This window comes from Melanotaenia boesemani, chromosome 22 (assembly GCF_017639745.1).
Source record: "Melanotaenia boesemani isolate fMelBoe1 chromosome 22, fMelBoe1.pri, whole genome shotgun sequence".
NCBI classification, from domain to species: Eukaryota; Metazoa; Chordata; class Actinopteri; order Atheriniformes; family Melanotaeniidae; genus Melanotaenia; species Melanotaenia boesemani.
In genome coordinates, this window is record NC_055703.1 from 29,407,729 (window position 1) to 29,426,028 (window position 18,300).

The following is an 18,300-nucleotide window of genomic DNA, read 5'->3' on the forward strand; positions in this document are numbered from 1 at the left end:
GTAAACAGACTCTTTATGCTGCATGTCTGTGGATGAAATGAAATCTCACCATGGATGAGGTCACCTATGGCTTTTTTTTGTTTGTTTGTTTGTTTGTTTTTTGTTTTTTTTTTGTTTGTTTTTTTTGCTGTATAAAAGTTTTGAGCCACCCCTTATTTCTCTTTGGACAGGAATCATGGAGAGATGATCTGTGTGGATTCTTTCAGAAACATCTGTTACCTGGTAATAGGCCATGATCATCTGGTTGAGAAGAGTTGAGACTGAGTAGAAGGATCCTGTCAGGATACCTGCAGTTGGACAGAAAAGCAACCGTTTCAGCAGCACAAACTTCAGCAATGCCTGGGTTTGATTCTCCATCATCATAGTCACATTATTATTATTATTATCATTATTGTTATTAATAATAACAATAATAAAACACCCCTATGATGTCGACAAATCATGGATCCAAATATCCCTTGCCTGGACGTGGGTCACTGGGGCCCCCCTTTGGAGCCAGGCCTGGAGGTGGGGCACGAAGGCGAGTGCTTGGTGGCTGGGCCTTTGCCTGCAGTAGGGGCCATAGGGGTCTGGTTTAGTGTGAGCTGGGTGATGGCAGAAGGCAGGGACCCTGGCAGTCTGATCCTCGGCTACAGAAGCTAGCTCTAGGGACGTGGAATGTCACCTCTCTGGCGGGGAAGGAGCCTGAGCTGGTGCACAGGGTTGAGCGGTTCCGGCTAGATATAGTTGGACTCACCTCGACACATGGCTTGGGCTCTGGAACCACTGTCCTTGAGAGGGGCTGGGGCTGGAATAAACAGTGTCCACGTGTGTACTTCGCACCAGGACACTCAAGGCCGCAGTTCAATGATCGACTTTGTAGTCGTGTCGTCGGACTTGCGGTCGCATGTCTTGGACACTCGGTAACGAGAGGGGCGGAGCTGTCAACTGATCACCACCTGGTAGTGAGTTGACTCAGAGGGTGGGGGAGGGTGTTGGTCAGGCCTGGCAGACCCAAGTGTGTTGCGAGGGTCTGTTGGGAACGTCTGGCGGAGTCAGCAGGGGACCAGAGGGTGTCCTCCAACTACAGGGGGATCACACTCCTCAGCCTCCCTGGTATGGTCTATTCAGGGGTGCTGGAGAGGAGGGTCCATTGGATGGTCAAACCTCGTATTGAGGAGAAGCAGTGTCGTTTCACCCCGGTCGTGGAACAGTGGACCAGCTCTACAATCTCTTCAGGTTCTTGGAAGGGCCATGGGAGTTTGATGAACCAGTCTATATGTGCTTTGTGGACTCGGAGAAGGTGTTCGACCATGTCCCCTCCACTCCATGTCCATACTCCAGGAGTATGGAGTGCCAGAGCCCCTTGTATGAGCTGTCCAGTCCCTGTACGACTGGTGTCAGAGCTTGGTCCACATCACCAGCAGAAAATCAGAATTGTTTCCAGTGGGGGTTGGACTCCACCAAGGCTGCCCTTGGTCTCCGATTCTGTTCATAACTTTTATGAACAGAATTTCAAGGCGCAGCCAAGGTATTGAGGGGATCCGATTTGGTGGCCTCAGGATTGGGTCTCTGCTCTTTGCGGATGATATGGTTCTGTTGGCTTCATCGGGCCGTGAGCTTCAGCTCTCACTGGAACAAGCGGCTGGGATGAGAAACAGCACCTCCAAATCCAAGACCATGGTCCTTAGCCAGAAAAGGGTGGAATTCCTTATCATTTGTCGGCAGTTAGGTCCTGCCCCAAGTGGAGAAGTTCACGTATCTCGTGGGTCTTGCTCACGAGTGAGGGAAGGGTGGAGCAGGAGATGGACAGGTGACGGTGCGGCGTCTGCAGTGATGTGGACTCTGCATCGGTCTGTCGTGGTGAAGAAGGAGCTAAGCCAAAAGAGAAGCTCTGGATTTACCGGTCGAGCTACGTTCCTACCCTCACCTATGGTCACGAGCTGTGGGCAGTGACCGAAAGAACACGATCGCTAATACAAGCGGCTGAAATGAGTTTTCTCTGCAGGGTAGCCGGGCTCTCCCTTAGAGATAGGGTGAGAAGCTCAGAGTAGAGCCACTGGTCCTCCACATCGAGAGGAGCCAGATGAGGTGGCTCGGCCATCTGGTCAGGATGCCTCCTGGATGCCTCCCTGGTGAGGTGTTCTGGGCACATCCCACCGGAAAAGGCCCCAGGGAAGACCCAGGACACGCTGGACGGACTACAGTTCGCAGATGGCCTGGGAACGCCTCGGGATTGCTCCGGATGAGCTGGTGAATGTAACTGGAGAGAGGGAGTCTAGGTTTCCCTGCTTAGGCAGCTGCCCCCGCGACCAAACTCTGGATAAGCGGCAGATAATGGATGGATGGATGGATTATTATTATTATTATTATTATTATTATTATTATTATTATTATTATTATTATTATTATTATTACCTCTGCCAAGGCAGAGGTTATGTGTTCTGAATCGGTATTTCTATCTGCCTGTTAGCAACATAACTCAGAAAATTATGGTGGGATTTTGATTCAATTTTCTGAAAATCTTAGAAATGGAATAAAGGAACAACTGATTAGATTTTGGGAGAGATGCAGATCCACCTGGATCCAGGAAATTTTTTAAGGAATCTTAACAAGGCCCTGTGATGGACTGGCGACCTGTCCAGGGTGTACCCTTCCTCTCACCTGCTTCCTTATACACTCACTTGCTGCTCTTACTCTTGATTTTTATGCCGATTTTTTCCCTTTTTTTTACTTACATAACCATCCACAGTCCTTTTTGAATACCTGTAAGTCTCTGTGACTAAAGCATTTTAATAGAAACTTCAACATATTTCATAGCTCTTTTATAATCAGTGCTCCATCTGCGTGACCTACACACAGTTGAAGCCTGCACGTAGCACTCAGCTAAAGCTAAGTAGCTTGAAAAGGTGCTAATGCTAGGCTAATGAGCAACAAGGTGCATTCCATCTCCACAGATGACTACCAAGACCTATTGAAGAAGATAACATCGCTGGAGGCAAAAGTTTGCCACCTTGAAGTGAATATTGAAGTAAATAGATGGTGTGGAAATGAAACAACCTTGCCATTGATTCAAAACAGTGAAGATGAGCACACTAACGGACGGCTAAAAGGCACAGATAACACTACTTTGAAAGAGGCAGCCTCTGTTCCTTACTCTTCTCCTTCCGCTCTCTAAAAATGGACAAAGTCTCTAAACTTCTAGTCAACTTAAAACCCACGACCTGTCCTCTTGATCCTGTTCCCTCTGACATCCTGCAGAGCATTTTACCTACAATCAAAACTGCAGTAACTCATATTATCAACTCCGGTGTCTTTCCCTCTACCTTCAAGCAAGCTCGGATTACCCCACTGCTGAAGAAACCCACACTCAACCCAGCCCAGGTTGGAAACTACCGGCCGGTCTCACTGCTTCCATTCATGTCTAAACTACTAGAGCGTGCCATCTTCAGTCAGGTCTCACAGTTCCTCCAAGACAACAACCTGTTAGATCCATATCAGTCTGGCTATAGGCAAGGCCGCTCTACTGAAACTGCTCTCCTGTCAGTTACTGATTCCCTACGGGTTGCCAGATCCGCTGGTCAATCCTCAGTCCTTATTCTGCTGGACCTGTCTGCTGCCTTTGACATGGTCAAACATCATATACTGTTCTCCACACTCTCGGAGCTTGGCATCTCAGGATCTGTCCTCTCGTGGTTTATGTCCTACCTCACAGGAAGATCCTTCAAAGTATCTTGGTGAGGGGGCGTGTCCAGATCACATGGGCTGACAACAGGGGTGCCTCTGGGCTATGCAGATGACACTCAGCTTTTCCTTTCTTTCCCACCTGACAACACAACGTCTCAATGTGAATATCAGGACGTTGCTGATATCTCCGCATGGATGAAGGATCGCCACCTTCAGTTAAATCTGTCCAAGACTGAGCTTATTGTCTTTCCAGCCAATCCTTCCTTATCACCACAGATAAGCGTGCAGCTTGACTCCATCACGCTTGTGCCTACGTCTTCTACCAGGAATCTTGGTGTCATGGTAGACAACCAGCTGACCTTTAAGGCTGTTGCCATGTTGCCTAGGTTGCTCGATCTTGCCAATTTGACCTCGCCAACATCAGGAGGATCAGACCCTACCTGACTGAACACACGGCCCAGCTCCTGGTTCAGGATCTGGTCATTTCACGCACTGACTACTAGGGCTGCAACTAATGACTATTCTGATGGTCGATTAGTCACCGACTATTAAAACGACTAGTCAATCAATTGATTATTATAAATGGATCTTATTTCACTTTCAGCTTTGAAATTTTGCATAAGGTTGTTAAGTAAGTCCGACGTGCCTCCTCTTTAAATGTTCAAGCATTGCAGACGTACTTCTGTGGTACACAAGGTTTGCTTTACAAATCTCACATGTATTTAATTTATTTTGTAAGTTTAACGTGACGTTATCCCAGACGTTTGACGTTCTCTGCCACCGTTTTGCTCCCTAGTCTGCCACCATATTTTTCCCCTGGTGGATTTTATTGCGCATTTCCAACTCTCAGCAGAGATAAAAAAAAGAAGATGATGTCTCACTCTGTAGTTTTTTGTTTTGTTTTTTGTTGTTGTTTTGCCGACAATAGTCAACAGCTAAATTCGTTGTTAAATATTTTTATTGTCGACAACATTGACTAATTGTTACAGCCCTACTGATTATTGCAACTCCTTACTGGCTGGCCTGCCTGCATGCTCAGTTATCAATCAATCAATCAATTTCTTTATTGTCCCCAAAGGGAAATTGATTTCGCAGCCAAAACACACACATAGGACAGACATCACATCAAAACATCAGCAAACAAAATCAGAACCGAAGGCATATGTCAAAAAGAGAGATTCTCACAATTCAAAACATTAAATGAGCTTAAAAAACATTAAATGAGCTTAAAAGTGAAACCTCTGCAGATGATCCAGAACGCAGCAGCAACTGGTCTTCAACCAGCCCAAAAGAGCTCATGTCACTCCGCTGCTAATCGCTCTCCACTGGCTTCCAGTTGCAGCGCATCAGATTCAAAGCTCTGCTTCTGGCTTACAAAACAATAACCCAAACGGCTCCGGTCTACCTCCACTCCTTAATCCAGAGCTACACTCCCTCTCCACAGTTACGCTCTGCCAGTGAAAGACGCCTAGTGCTCCCACCACAAGGTGGCGCTACATCAGTAGCTAGACTCTTCTCCTCTGTTGTTCCCCGGTGGTGGAACCATCTACCAAACTCCGTCCAATCCGCAGAGTCCTTATCCACTTTTAAAAGCAAGCTAAAGACTCAGTTGTTTAAGGAGCATTTCCACACTTAGCTTAACTCTTCTACTCAGAATGAGTTAGAAAGATTTGTCCAGCTCTTTGGCTCAACCAAGTACTGAATAAGCTGTGTGCACTTATGGCCAAGATGATAATGTTCAATGAAATTGTGATCTCGTAATTAAACAAAATGACTTACAAAAAACTATTAATAAAAAAACAAAAATAAATAAATAAATTATAAGCACTGCCTCCAGCACTACATGACAGAACCTGGGTCCAACCGGACTCCCCACAGTCTGACTACCACTTAATGATGACGTCCCATTTGAATTCTTGTTTGTGTTGTCTTGATCTTTATGGGACAGCCATCTATCCCAGGACTGCGAGGTGAGGACTGATAACTGGTCAGAAAGGAAAAGGCCACAGGGTAAGCTAAAGGCTGGGCCTGAAACTTTAATTATTGGTGATTCTACTGTAATTGATGTTCAATGAATGTGTGCTTTCCTAAAGATGTGATCAGTGACCTGCAGGAGAGGTTTCTGGAAGCCGTGGCTGATCTCCCAGATGTGAGAACCATGGTTCTACATAGAGTCACATGATGTGTCCAAGCACCAATCTGAGGTTGTGAACCAGGACTTTACTGGACTGTTAGACCCAGCAAGCTCTCTGAAAGCAGCAGTTTTCATCAGTGGACCTGGTCCCCCATCAGAGGAGGAAAGATTCAGTAAATTACTGCCACTGAATAACTGGCTTATATCGACGTGCTGACAACAAACTGCTTTTATTAACAACTTTTACATGTTTTCGGAACACAGCTTCTTTTTAAGGCAAATGGATTAAATGTGAACAAGTCAGGGGTGAAACTGTTCACCTCCAACCTTTTTTACCTCTTGAGTCATCCCTCTGCACTTGGTGCCCAGACTAAGATCTAGGAGGAGTTATCTCCCAGGATAGACCAACCAGAACCCAGAGGAGCTGCATCTGCCCCCACCCAGCCTCCAGAACCCAGGAGGAGGAGCCAGGGGTGTCTCCAGCTTTTGAGGACACCCTGGGCTTATATATATATATATATATATATATATATATGTGTGTGTGTGTGTGTGTGTGTGTGTGTGTGTGTGTGCTGGGCAACGCTTAAAATTTTTGATACCAATTAATTACATGAAATGCTGCATTTAATCACGATTAATTGCATTGTTACGCGCAAAATGTCTCTTTTCTTTAAAAGAAGGCCAACAGCTATATAAATAAAATGCAAAAGATTTTTGTTTACAAACACTACATCAGGGGTCTCCAACCTGTGACTCTGGAGCTGCAAGTGGACTTTCCACAATGCCTCTAAATACGTGGCTAAAATATTTTTTTAATCTATCTTTCTTGTCTTTAGGTTGGAAACCAGGGACTTTTTTTTTTTACTTTACATAATTTTCCACAAATATCTACATCCCTTAGAAGAATGTCTGTTTATCCTCTTTTTTTAAATAGTTTTATGTTTTTCTTTATTTTAAAACCTAAAAATGAAAATAAAAATGTGGTTCTTCAAAAATTAATATCCTATGGTGGCTCTTCATTAAAATATATATTAAGTTTCCTTTTTGAAAAGTCTGGTAACATCTGCGTCTCTAAAGGAGTTTTATTTAGCTGGCTGAGGGAAAAATGGCTCTTTGGATTGGAAAGGCTGCAGACCCCTGCACTAAACACATAAACAGGTTTAGCAGCAGTTTTCTCTTTAAACAGCAACAGTTAAAATATTTCTTCATATATATTTATAAAATCATATATTTATGAGAAAGAAGGATGAAATGTTCAGGATTTACTAACTAAAAGGTAAAAAGTCAGCAGGATGGATTTAAAGCTGTGAAGCTGCTTCCTTCTAAACACAGAAGGAACAATATGTGATGAATATCAGCATCAGGTGAACAGACAGAAAGCAGAATTAGACACTTCCAATTCTCTTATACAAAATGCACATACTTTTGTATTGCACTTCTTTGCTGCTCCTTTGCAACAGCATTTTGTTTGTCTGTTATTTTTACTTTGCAAGGACAAACTGTGTGAACTATTATTTGTTTTATTTGTGAATTGGATGATGACCTGATGCCGTTCATGGAAGAGACCACCACCATGGACCCTAGGTTCCAACAAAGAAGAAGTCTTTGACCGGCTGATGGAGGTAGCAGTGAGAGAAGTTAAAAGTCATCACAATTTAACTTTGTGAATATATGCATGCAAAAGTATATACCACTATTATTAAGGCAATCTACTCTCCCTCTCTCAGCTGTCAGAGGATGAGGAGGTGCCAATGAATGAAGCTGAGTTCCACAGGGATGAAGGGGGTGATGACGTAGAGAAAGAGGATGTAAGTTTGACATGTTTGTGTGATCCTATGCTGTGTTGCTGCAAAAAGCGATTAACTTAAAAAATCTGTTATTTTATATTTCAGCATTTAAAACCAGCATCTGCACTGGAAGAACTCTTCGCAGAGGAAGATAGACAACTGCAAAGGCAGCTAATTCAGCAGTGGAGTGCACCAACTATTCAAGAAAGACTGAAAAAGGAACTTGCAGTTTACAGAGAACTTCCCCCTATCCCCACTGAACAAGACCCTGTCCAATTGTGGTGTAGTAAGACAGACACACTTCCTTTATTCTCACAGCTGTCATTCATCTACCTGTGCATCCAGGCCTCTACTACGCCATCTGAACAAGTCTTCTTGACCACAGGAGACACTCTGTCCAGAGAGGTCTCGGCTGCAGCCTGAGAAAGTAAATCTGTTGCTTTTTCTTAACAAAAACTGTTAGGTCCAAATACTGCAAGAGAAGTGCCTTCACTGCACTGTTATGTTCGTATATGTTTTTTTCTGTGATCTTCTGTTCTGAGAACTGTTTAATAGTAAGAATAGCTTCTGTTGTGTGTTCTGGTCCTCCTTGTGGGAATTTAAAAAAATTGAATCTTTTAACATTTTATCATTGTTGTTTACTCTAAATTACACTGTATCAATAAGAGTATCAAAAATCAGTATCAATAAGGAGTATCAGTATCGATAAAATCACGATATACATCCCTAGTGTTATCTGTGCCTTTTAGCCGTTTGTTAGCTTGCTCATCTTTGCTGCTTTGAATCAATGGCTAGGTTGTTTCATTTCCACACCATCCATTTACTTCAATATTGACTTCAAGGTGGCTGTTACACCAACACCAGGCTCTACGGCGGACACACCCACCTCAGCCATTCATCTCTGCAGTCAATCACCGGAGTACTTATTGTTTGCAGGTGTACTCTATCTTTTATCTGGCTTCAAAAACCCCAGCTTCTCCCTCAGTCATTGTCGGACCTCGTTTCTGCATCTCAGGACGCTCCTCCTTCCCCTTTCCCTGTCTCAACTCACCTGGATATCTGACGGACCCAGCTTCTACCTCTCCTCTGTTCCAGGTTCCCAGTGACTTTTTGTGCAAGCCTTCTATATTAAAGCTTTATCTCCAGCCTTGTTTGTCTGAGGTCCTTCAAAACAGCGGCAAACTTTCGCCTCCAGCGATGTTATCATCTTCAATAGGTCTTGGTAGTCGTCTGGGATGATGGAAGGAATCTTGCTGCTCGTTAGCCTAGCGTTAGCACCTTTCCAAGCTACTTAGCTTTAGCTGAGTGTTACGTGCAGACTTCAGCTGTGTGTAGGTCACGCACACAGAGCGCTGAAGATAAAAGAGCTATGAACGATGTTGTAGTTTCTATTAAAATGTTTTAGTTCCAGAGACTTATAGGTATTCAAAAAGGACTGTGGGTGGGTTTGTAGTTAAAAAAAAAGAGGGAAAATCTGCTTAAAAATCAATAAAAATCAAGCGCAGGAACTCTCTAATTTTCATTGTACATCCTCCCTCTAGGACAGATAATTAACCAGCTCAAGAATGTTTCCTATCATGGAAACTATTATCCATGTTTTTTTTTAATCTCTTCTTGTTTAGACTGTTGTAATAATCTTCTTACATTTCGTAATAAGAAGGAACTTCAGCATCCTCAGGCTGTGCAGAACCATGTCACCAGACTTTTAACTCTGTAACAGAGCAAACATCTTACCAGATTTAGCAGCCAAATTTTATCCCCCCCGACCTGCAGCGGCCCACAGAGGCCCGCACCATTCCCCTTATGTGGTTCAGGAGAAGGAGGAGACCACGTAAACTAAAGCAGGGTAAGCAGAGCGGGCTGCGTGCTAGGCTACAAGTTAACCCACTCCATAGCGCTTCACACGGCCCTGACTCACCTGCAGCATCCCAACACCTGTGTTAAGACGCTGCTTGTGGACTTCAGTTCAGCCTTTAACAACATTTTCCCGGACCTGCTGGTCCTGAAACTCCACAACCTGGTCTACCAGCATCACTCTGCACCTAGATCAGGGACATCCTCACCAACAGGTCCAGGTGGTGAGGATGAGGAAGTCAGCATCTTCACCGCTGATCCTCACCGCTGGAACGCCGCAGGGTTGTGTGTTCGGCTCCGCCCTCTTCACACAGGACTGCTCTGCCATCCACCCACCACCACGGCTGGGAAGTCTGCAGACGATCCCACCGTGGTGGGTCTCATATCCAACAATGATGAGACCTACAGAGAAGAGGTCCAGAGTCTCACAGATTGCTGGTCCAGGAACAATCTGGTTCTTATCAGTAGACCAGGGAGGTCCTAGTAGATTCCAGGAGGTCCAGGAAGACTGAACACGCTCCTCTCTGCATCCACGGAGAGGCAGTGGAGCGAGTGGACAGCAGGAAGTTCCTGGACATCCACATTTCCTCTGACCTCTCCTGGACTGAACACTTCCACCTGGTGAAGAAGCCCGACAACAGCTCCTCTTCCTCAGGAAGGTGAAGCGACGGGACTCTCTTCTCAGCTGCTGGTGAACTTCTACAGAACCTCCATGGAGAGCATCCTGTGTCTCAGAGTGACGGTACGGCAGCTGCACAGGACCAGAGGAGCTTAGCCCGGCTGGTGAGGACAGCTCAGGGGATTGTGGGATGCCGTCTACCAGATCTGGACTCCATCTACACCACCCGAGTCCAGAAGAGGGCCAGATGCACTGCAGCCGACACCGCCCACCCGGGAAACGTCCTGTTAGTACCGCATCCATGAGGAAAGCTGGACAGGAGCATTTAAACCACCACAGACAGACTCAGAGACAGCTTATTCCCCAGCAGCCTGTGGTTCATCACTACACCCCCTACAGTACTCACACACACACTCACACACACAAACTCAGACCTCCATCTGTGCACTACGATGAACTTCATTCAGCCTGTAAATATTACTTTTATATATTTTATGTCCTTATTTTTAGTATGATTTTATCTGTTTTATTTAATATTTTTCACTTTATGTGAGAAGTGCTGTATAAAATAACTCTACTTACTAGTTAAAGTTTTAGTGGTTGAAAGTTCATCTCTGAAAACCAGAGTCTGCTAAATGTCTGAATAAATGCAAGGTGAAGTGGAGGAGTTTGACACTTGCCATAGCTGATGAGCAGCAGGACGAAGGCTTTGTTCTTCATCAGGTTGATGATGGACTGTTTGTAGGAGTAATCTTCCAGAGGGGAGCCCGGTAAAACCGCCTGGGCTTGGCTGGGAGGGAGGTGAGGTCGGTCTTTAATGACTGAAGAAAAAACACATTTGAGACAATGATAGCTTAGGTAAAAAAACAGAAGATGCGATGCTCTCCATGACAAGCTCAAATATCAGAGACCTTCAGATTTGACTAGCCTACCTGGTAATAAAAACCCACAAGGTTTTACATTTCTAGAACACCTTTATCTTTGATTCCAGTGTCCATCTGCTGTGGCCTTGTTTCCACAAGTTTCTGCGACGTCTGAACAAATCTGCATCTTTTACTGATGATAGAGTCGGACCAGCCCATACCAAAGATTCCTTTAGGTCTTTAGGAAATCTTAGGAGTTTTGCTGAAGTCACAGCGCTCCCGTCATCTCGGTCGTTAGGTGTGAGCTGGTAATCTGGCTGTTTAAGACAATCTTTCTCCAGTCTTGGATCTGCGATAATTTCTAACATGTTAGATATTATCGCAAGTCGCAGTGACGAAATACGATCAAAAACCAATAGATGAGCTCTGACAAAAGGAAACCCGACATTCAGACCACCAGCAAAAAACGACGGGGGGGGGGGGGGGGTTGGGACGTCGTCGGTGGAGCGCCCAGAAAGAGGAGCGGGTGGTTATTAGAAGTAAACGTCTGCTGTGGATCATTTATGTGTTACAGTATAATGATCTAACAAATAAGAGAATAAAAACTCGTTCATCCCTCCAAGATTCTGATGAGTCGGTGTAACACCTGGTGGAGATGCAAAGCTACACTTAATAATGATGATGTGTAATTCCCTCCTGGAGGGAAACTCTCCCCTTGCTTGTTTTACTGTGTGCAGATCAGCCCTGTTCCATATCAACTGTCCAACATGTCACAACAATGCTAAAAGAATCTAGTTGTAGTCTTGTAATTTGTGACCCTATAGATTCACAGTCTTTGTCAAATCTCAGTCTGAGACTAGGCTGAGACTTCAGACTCTAAACATTGGTCTTTAGATGTGAGCTGGTAGTCTTTCAGAGTCTTGTGCAAATCTTTTAAAAGTCTTCTGGTGTAAGCCCAGCCTTAGACTCTGGTAGCCAATCAAAGACAATGCCTCAAAAAAAAATCTGGAAAATCCTCCTTCTTATATTAAGGGGATTCCAACCACCTGAACTAAATCTCCTGTCATAGTTTCAGGGGGAAGGGTTTTTACAGCCTTGTTGGGAGTAACTCGTTTGATTCAGAGCTGAGGGCTAGTGATGGGCATATAAGATAAGGTAAGCTTTATTCATCCCCTAAATGGGGAAAATTTTTTGCCACCACACATCTCATACATAGACAATGACGAAAAACATGAAATAGACCTTTAAATATGTAAATATACAAAAAAAACTACAGATTGTCATAAAAAATCTGACAGCTACAGGAACAAAAGACCTTCTGAAGCGTTCAGTAGAGCATTGAGGCATAAGACGATCAATTTTTTCAATTTGGACCCAGTTCTTTTTGCCAGGGTGAGGTCCAGAGTGTCAGGGGTGATGCCAATCACAGCCCCAACTTTTTTAATCAACTTGTTAATTCTGTTTTTGTCATCTGCACAAATGCTGCTTCCCCAACACAACACAGCATAGAAAATAACACTGGCTAAAATTCCCTGATAAAACACTGAAAGAAGATTTCAGCTTGCATTAAAAAGATCAGAGTTTTCTCAGAAAGAAGAGTCTTGTCTGAGCCTTTTTGAAGACCACCTCCATGTTCTTTTTAAAATTTAATTTATCGTCCAGAACAACACCAAGTGTAGGATTCAACCACCTCTATTTCATGACCCTTAATAAAAGTTAACGAGGGCTCCTCTTTCTTCCTCCTAAAATGAATAATGGAAGGGTGAAGAGCAGATGAGATTGCATCATTGGTGGAGCAATTTGACCAATATGCAAATTGAAGAGGGTCTAGCTACGGAGGGAGGATGGACCTGATGCGTATGAATACTTGAGTTATGAAAATTTTAAAGAAGCCTGACACCTGTGATGCTTTATATTCATCTCATCAGCTGACATATTTCAGCTTATTTGCTGTGACTCAAAGTGAATTAAAGTTCTCAGTTCTTCAGGATATGAGCTGTTTCACATGAACTTGGCCAACAGATGTTGCTGCTAGTGCTGGGCGATATGACGATACATATCGTGGGGACGACAGAAAAGTGTCTATCGTGCCATTTCTCTTCTATCATTTCTATGGTTTCTAACCTAATTTTATCAATTATTACAACAAATATATCATTAAATAGGCTGCGACGATTTTATTAACGTTGTCTTGTCACGATGCATACTCTAAGTTTATATAAGTGAAAATAAAGAAGAATAAAAAAAGATTTTTTGCAAAGAAACTCCGTCTGGTGGTTTTGCGACATGATGCTGCGTTACGTTCTTTGATTCTCATGCGGGTTTGCAAAATGCTTTAAGTTAATCATGAGTGCTGAACGATGGACGCGTAACAGGTTGATGTTTCATGCCCGGAGTCGCAGATAGAGACAGCTACGCAGGCAGCCCAAGAAGAAGCACTTTACCCAAAAGAGGGGGTACGTTTGTGATTTGGTTACATTTTGGGTTCAAGAAGTCCGACACGGATCAGAAGACGGCCATATGCAAACTATGCCAAAAGACTATTCCTGCGCCCGATGCCAACACAACAAACCTCTTCTATCACCTTAAGAAGGTCCACGTAAAGGATACATGACAATCCAAAAAATCTGAGCTAAACCAAGTGGAACAGCGGGGGCAAGTTGCGAAAAGAAAAACTATAGCCAGCCGAAGATAAAGCAGTCTTTCGCACAAGGTACGCCATATGAGAAGGCGTCCCAGTGCCATAAACAAATCACATGTGCCATCTCGCGTTACATCTGTAAAGGCATGGCTCCTGTGTATATAGTTGAGAAGACAAGCTTTCGAGACCTCGTCAAAGTCCTTTATCAGAGGTAGCTACGTTATGCCCGGTCGTAAGCACTTCAGTAAAGTCGAGTTGCCTCGCTTATATGACGAATGCCGGGCCAAAGTAGAGAAGGATGTTTGCAGTGTGGGGCATTATGCCTTGACTACTGACCTGTGGACCAGCAGAGCTACACAGCCCTACATGAGCGTAACCATACATTTCATCAGCAAAGACTGGACCCGCTGTGCTCGCTGTTTACAGACTTTGTACTTTCCAGAAGACCACACGGGAGTCATGTTAGCCCAAGGTATGAGCTTCAAAATAAAGCTGGAAAAAAGTAAGCAATGAAATTTTTGTCAAACTTTTCAGAGAATAACTGAAAACATACTTTATTGTGGTATATCGTGATATATATCATTATTGTGATATAAAATAATCCATATCGTGATATATGATTTTTTCCATATCGCCCAGCACTAGTTGCTGCTAAGGAGTGATGGATGAACTTTTTGGTGACTCAGTGGGCTGTTTAACTGCTTCTGGAAGCTTCATATATACAGGGTCAGTCAGTCATCCTGTGTACTGCAAAAGCACTCAGATGATACTGCACATGTGGGTCTGCTGACCATGCCTACAAAAGAGAGGTGGAAGCATTTGTCAGCTGGTGTGATGCAAACTTTTTTAAATTGAATGTAGAGAAAACAAAAGAGCGCATTATTGGACCACTGAGGATGCTGTTCATACACTTCAGCATACAACACCATCATCCCCCACAAACTTTATACACTGACCGGGTTAGGACTCAGCATCTCCATGGAACTGGCTGCTGAAATTTATAAAATAGAGACAGCAATGAGTCAGGGTCAGCTCCAACACCTCTAGCACCACCAAACTGAATACAGGAAACCAAGGATGTGTGCCGAGTACCATACTCTTCATCCTCCTGGGCCACGGCTGTACAGCCAGGTGCAGCACCAATCACCTCACAGTTTGCCATAGCTCCACCAAGACGATCCCCCTATAGTAGGTGTCATCAGCAACGATAAGACCGACTACGGGGGGGAGGTGAAGACGAGATGTGTGATTGTTAGCGTGAGCGTTACCTCTAACGGTGAAGATGATGATGGTAAACGTTACCTATAACGGTGAGGATGATGATGGTAAATGTACCTATAATGGTGAGGAAGATGATGGTGAACATTACCTCCAACGGTGAGGAAGATGATGGTGAGCGTTGCCTCAAATGTGAAGATGATGATGGGGAGCGTTACCTCGAAAAGTGAGAAAGATGATGGTGAGTGTTACCTCTAACGGTGAGGATGATGATGGTGAACGTTACCTCCAACGATGAGGAAGATGATGGTGAGCGTTACCTCAAACAGTGAGGAAGATGATGGTGAGCGTTGCCTCTAATGTGAGGGAGATGGTGGTGAGCGTTGCCTCTAATGTGAGGGAGATGATGGTGAGCATTACCTCTAATGTGAGGATGATGGTGAGCGTTACATCTAACGGTGAGGATGATGATGATGAGCGTTACATCTAACAGTGAGGATGATGATGGTGAGCGTTATCTCTAACGTGAGGATGATGATGGTGAGCGTTACCTCTATAGGTGAGGATGATGATGGTGAGCGTTACCTCTAACAGTGAGGATGATGATGGTGAGCGTTACCTATAATGGTGAGGATGATGATGGTGAGCGTTACCTCTAACGTGAGGATGATGATGGTGAGCGTTACATGTAACGGTGAGGAAGATGATGGTGAGCGTTACCTCTAACGGTGAGGATGATGATGGTGAGCGTTACATCTAACGGTGAGGAAGATGATGGTGACCGTTACATCTAATGGTGAGGATGATGATGGTGAGCATTACATCTAACGGTTAGGATGATGGTGAGCGTTACATCTAACTGTGAGGATGATGATGGTGAGCGTTACCTATAACAGTGAGGACGAAGAGGCCCGTGGAGACGGCGGCTGTGCTGTAAAACATGATGCTGATGTTGTGACCCGTTAGTTCGACGTCATCAGGGGTGTTGGGAACCAGAACTGGAGGCAGGAGGAAGCCGATGGCCGTCCCCAACTAGTGACATGAGACAAAGACAGAGTGGTGAAGACACCTGGAGGTCACTGAAACATGTTCTATTGTTTTCTATTATTGTTCTTTATTTCCCTCATAATCTGATTCTACCATGTACGCAGAACCGGTTCTGTACCATCCCTATCCTCAGGTTGGCTCTCCAGACCATCACACACACCATCAATAACCCGCGCAGCACTCACACATACACACCCCCTGCTTACCTGGTTTCCCAGCACGGCCGTGGCGCACGCGGTGGAGACTTCTCTGGGTCCAAACCAGACCGAGGCAATGCGGGACGGTAACCCAAGGATGAAGACCTGCGCTACGGAGCAGATAATTTGCGCAGTGACGGTGACGGCGAACCGTTCTGGGCTCGCACTGGCGCACTTGAGCCACGCGCCGGCGCAGTTGAGGCCGGCGCCCAGCAGGGCCGTTAACCGCAGACCCCTCCGGTCCAGCAGCCAGGTGGCCGGGAAGATGAGCGGAATGTAGGCCACCATGTAAACGATGGAGAGCCAGTCCACCTTGTCGTTGGTCACGCGGTAGAAGCGCGTGAACACGTTGGTGATGATGCTGTACTGGATCCACTGGAAGGCGTTAACCAGAGAGTACAGACTAAAAACGGCCAGAACCGCGAAGCGGCGCCGGTACAGTCTGGTTTCCAGCCTCTTCTCCTCCTCCTCTGCTCTTCCACGCGGCAGCATCGCCTCTTTTTCATCAGGCAGCGCCGCGCGCTCTCGGCTCCTATCTATTTCCCCGCCCGCCGAAGCGGCTCCATGCGACAAATCCGAGAACTGATCAGCAGCTCCGTCCAGTCCGGGACTCTTCCTGCCGACCAGGATGTCGTCAGGTACGCCGGTATCCGCGCGCAGGTGCTCCTGCACGAGCTCCCCGGCAACCATGACGCTTTATTTATTGACTGATTTATGTAATAATTACTCTGACTATCAACCGGAAGAGACAAAGGATGAAAGGAATCGCTTCCTCATTCGGAAATGATTATCACACGCGCGCTGCTACCCATCTGTAGGTCTCCTCTCGTGCCGACTTCCTGAAGCAGTGCCTGCATCTGCTCCTCCTGGCCTGGTCAGCACAGCTGACTTTCCGCCGTCCGATGCTTAAGAGCCAATAGGAAAGCAGCCAGTGCGAGCTCATTGTCTTGTAACGCTACATGTGTGTGCGCATGTGCGACCATGTAGCGGCAGAATCAGTGATGATGCAACAGATAGTAAAACCCGCTGAGCATCTTCATCCAGCAGCCTGCAGACATGACCCGTGTCTGATAAAAACTGCTTAAATCTCCTGATTTTCAGCCAGAGGACAGAAAATAAAAACATATCTTTATAATATTAAATTCTTAAACTCAAAATAGACGTTTAATCACTTTCTTTGGGATTTTTTATTAGAAAGGTGAAAAAATACACATTTACACAAAGTTTATTTCTTCTTCATTTGTCCTCTTTTGTGGTCTGGTCTTTGGTCCAGGATTGGACTGGGACTGGTCTGATAACGGGACTGGACTGGAACTGGTCCGATACTCTTAAAGATCTTCAGAAATCTGGAGAACTGATGACTGAGACCGTTTTAGAACAAAGTCTGAGATGAAGACTTGAGAACTAGATCAGAACTCTGGACCAGGGCTCTGTGGTGAAACTGGACTCTTCATCTCACTGTTAATGACTGGGATGTCAATGTGGTTTCTCAGTTTTTCTGGTGAAAGTCTTGAACTGGATTCATCCCTGAACCAGGAAAATGTCTGAGCTGAACTAGCCTGCTGGACTTGGACCAGATAAAAACCTCCAGGTGGATCTCTTCATTTCTGTTCATGAAAGCTGACTCAGATGCAACAAACTGCTGACCTGCCAGCTCTCTTTCAGGTCTTGGTACATTCCTTCCAGTAATCCCATCCATATGCTTAGGTCCTTATCTGGTCTAATCCTGATCAGCGCATGGCCCAGAGGAAGTCCACCACGACAGGAACTGGACGTCTGATCTCACCTCCTTTTTTTCTTTCACACACAAAATGTAAAACATGCCGCCGTTGTCTTTAAAATGATCAAGCATTACATAAATAAATGTAAAACAGAGCATCGGCTCCTGACACAACATCTTGTGTACTTTTAATTTATTCCTGATTTATATATTTATATATACATATATATATATATGCACATATATTTATATATACATATATATATACACATATATACATATATATATATATATACATATATATATACATATATATATATATATATACATATATACATATACACATATATACATATATACACATATATATACACATATATATATATATATACACATACATATACACATATATATACACATATATATATACACATATATATATTTACATATATATATACACATACATACACATACATTATATATATATATATATATATATATACACATGTACACATATATATATACACACACATATATATATATATATATATACA

At 44.3% G+C, this 18,300-nt stretch overlaps 1 protein-coding gene across 2 annotated transcripts in view; it reads right to left on the reverse strand.

Moving 5' to 3' along the window:
- Positions 1-17,275, reverse strand: part of flvcr1 (FLVCR heme transporter 1) — a 35,173-nt gene extending 17,898 nt beyond the window's left edge. The window contains exons 1-4 of one of the 2 annotated variants that reach the window (XM_041976612.1): positions 16,036-17,275; positions 15,670-15,814; positions 10,741-10,881; positions 220-287 (exon numbers count right to left, since the gene is read on the reverse strand). In XM_041976612.1, the coding sequence (XP_041832546.1) occupies positions 220-287; positions 10,741-10,881; positions 15,670-15,814; positions 16,036-16,716 (1,035 nt within the window). In that variant the 5' untranslated portion in view covers positions 16,717-17,275. The remainder of the gene's footprint in view (positions 1-219; positions 288-10,740; positions 10,882-15,669; positions 15,815-16,035) is intronic. The other variant, XM_041976611.1, reaches the window with a different exon arrangement.
- Positions 17,276-18,300: the final 1,025 nt, after the last annotated feature.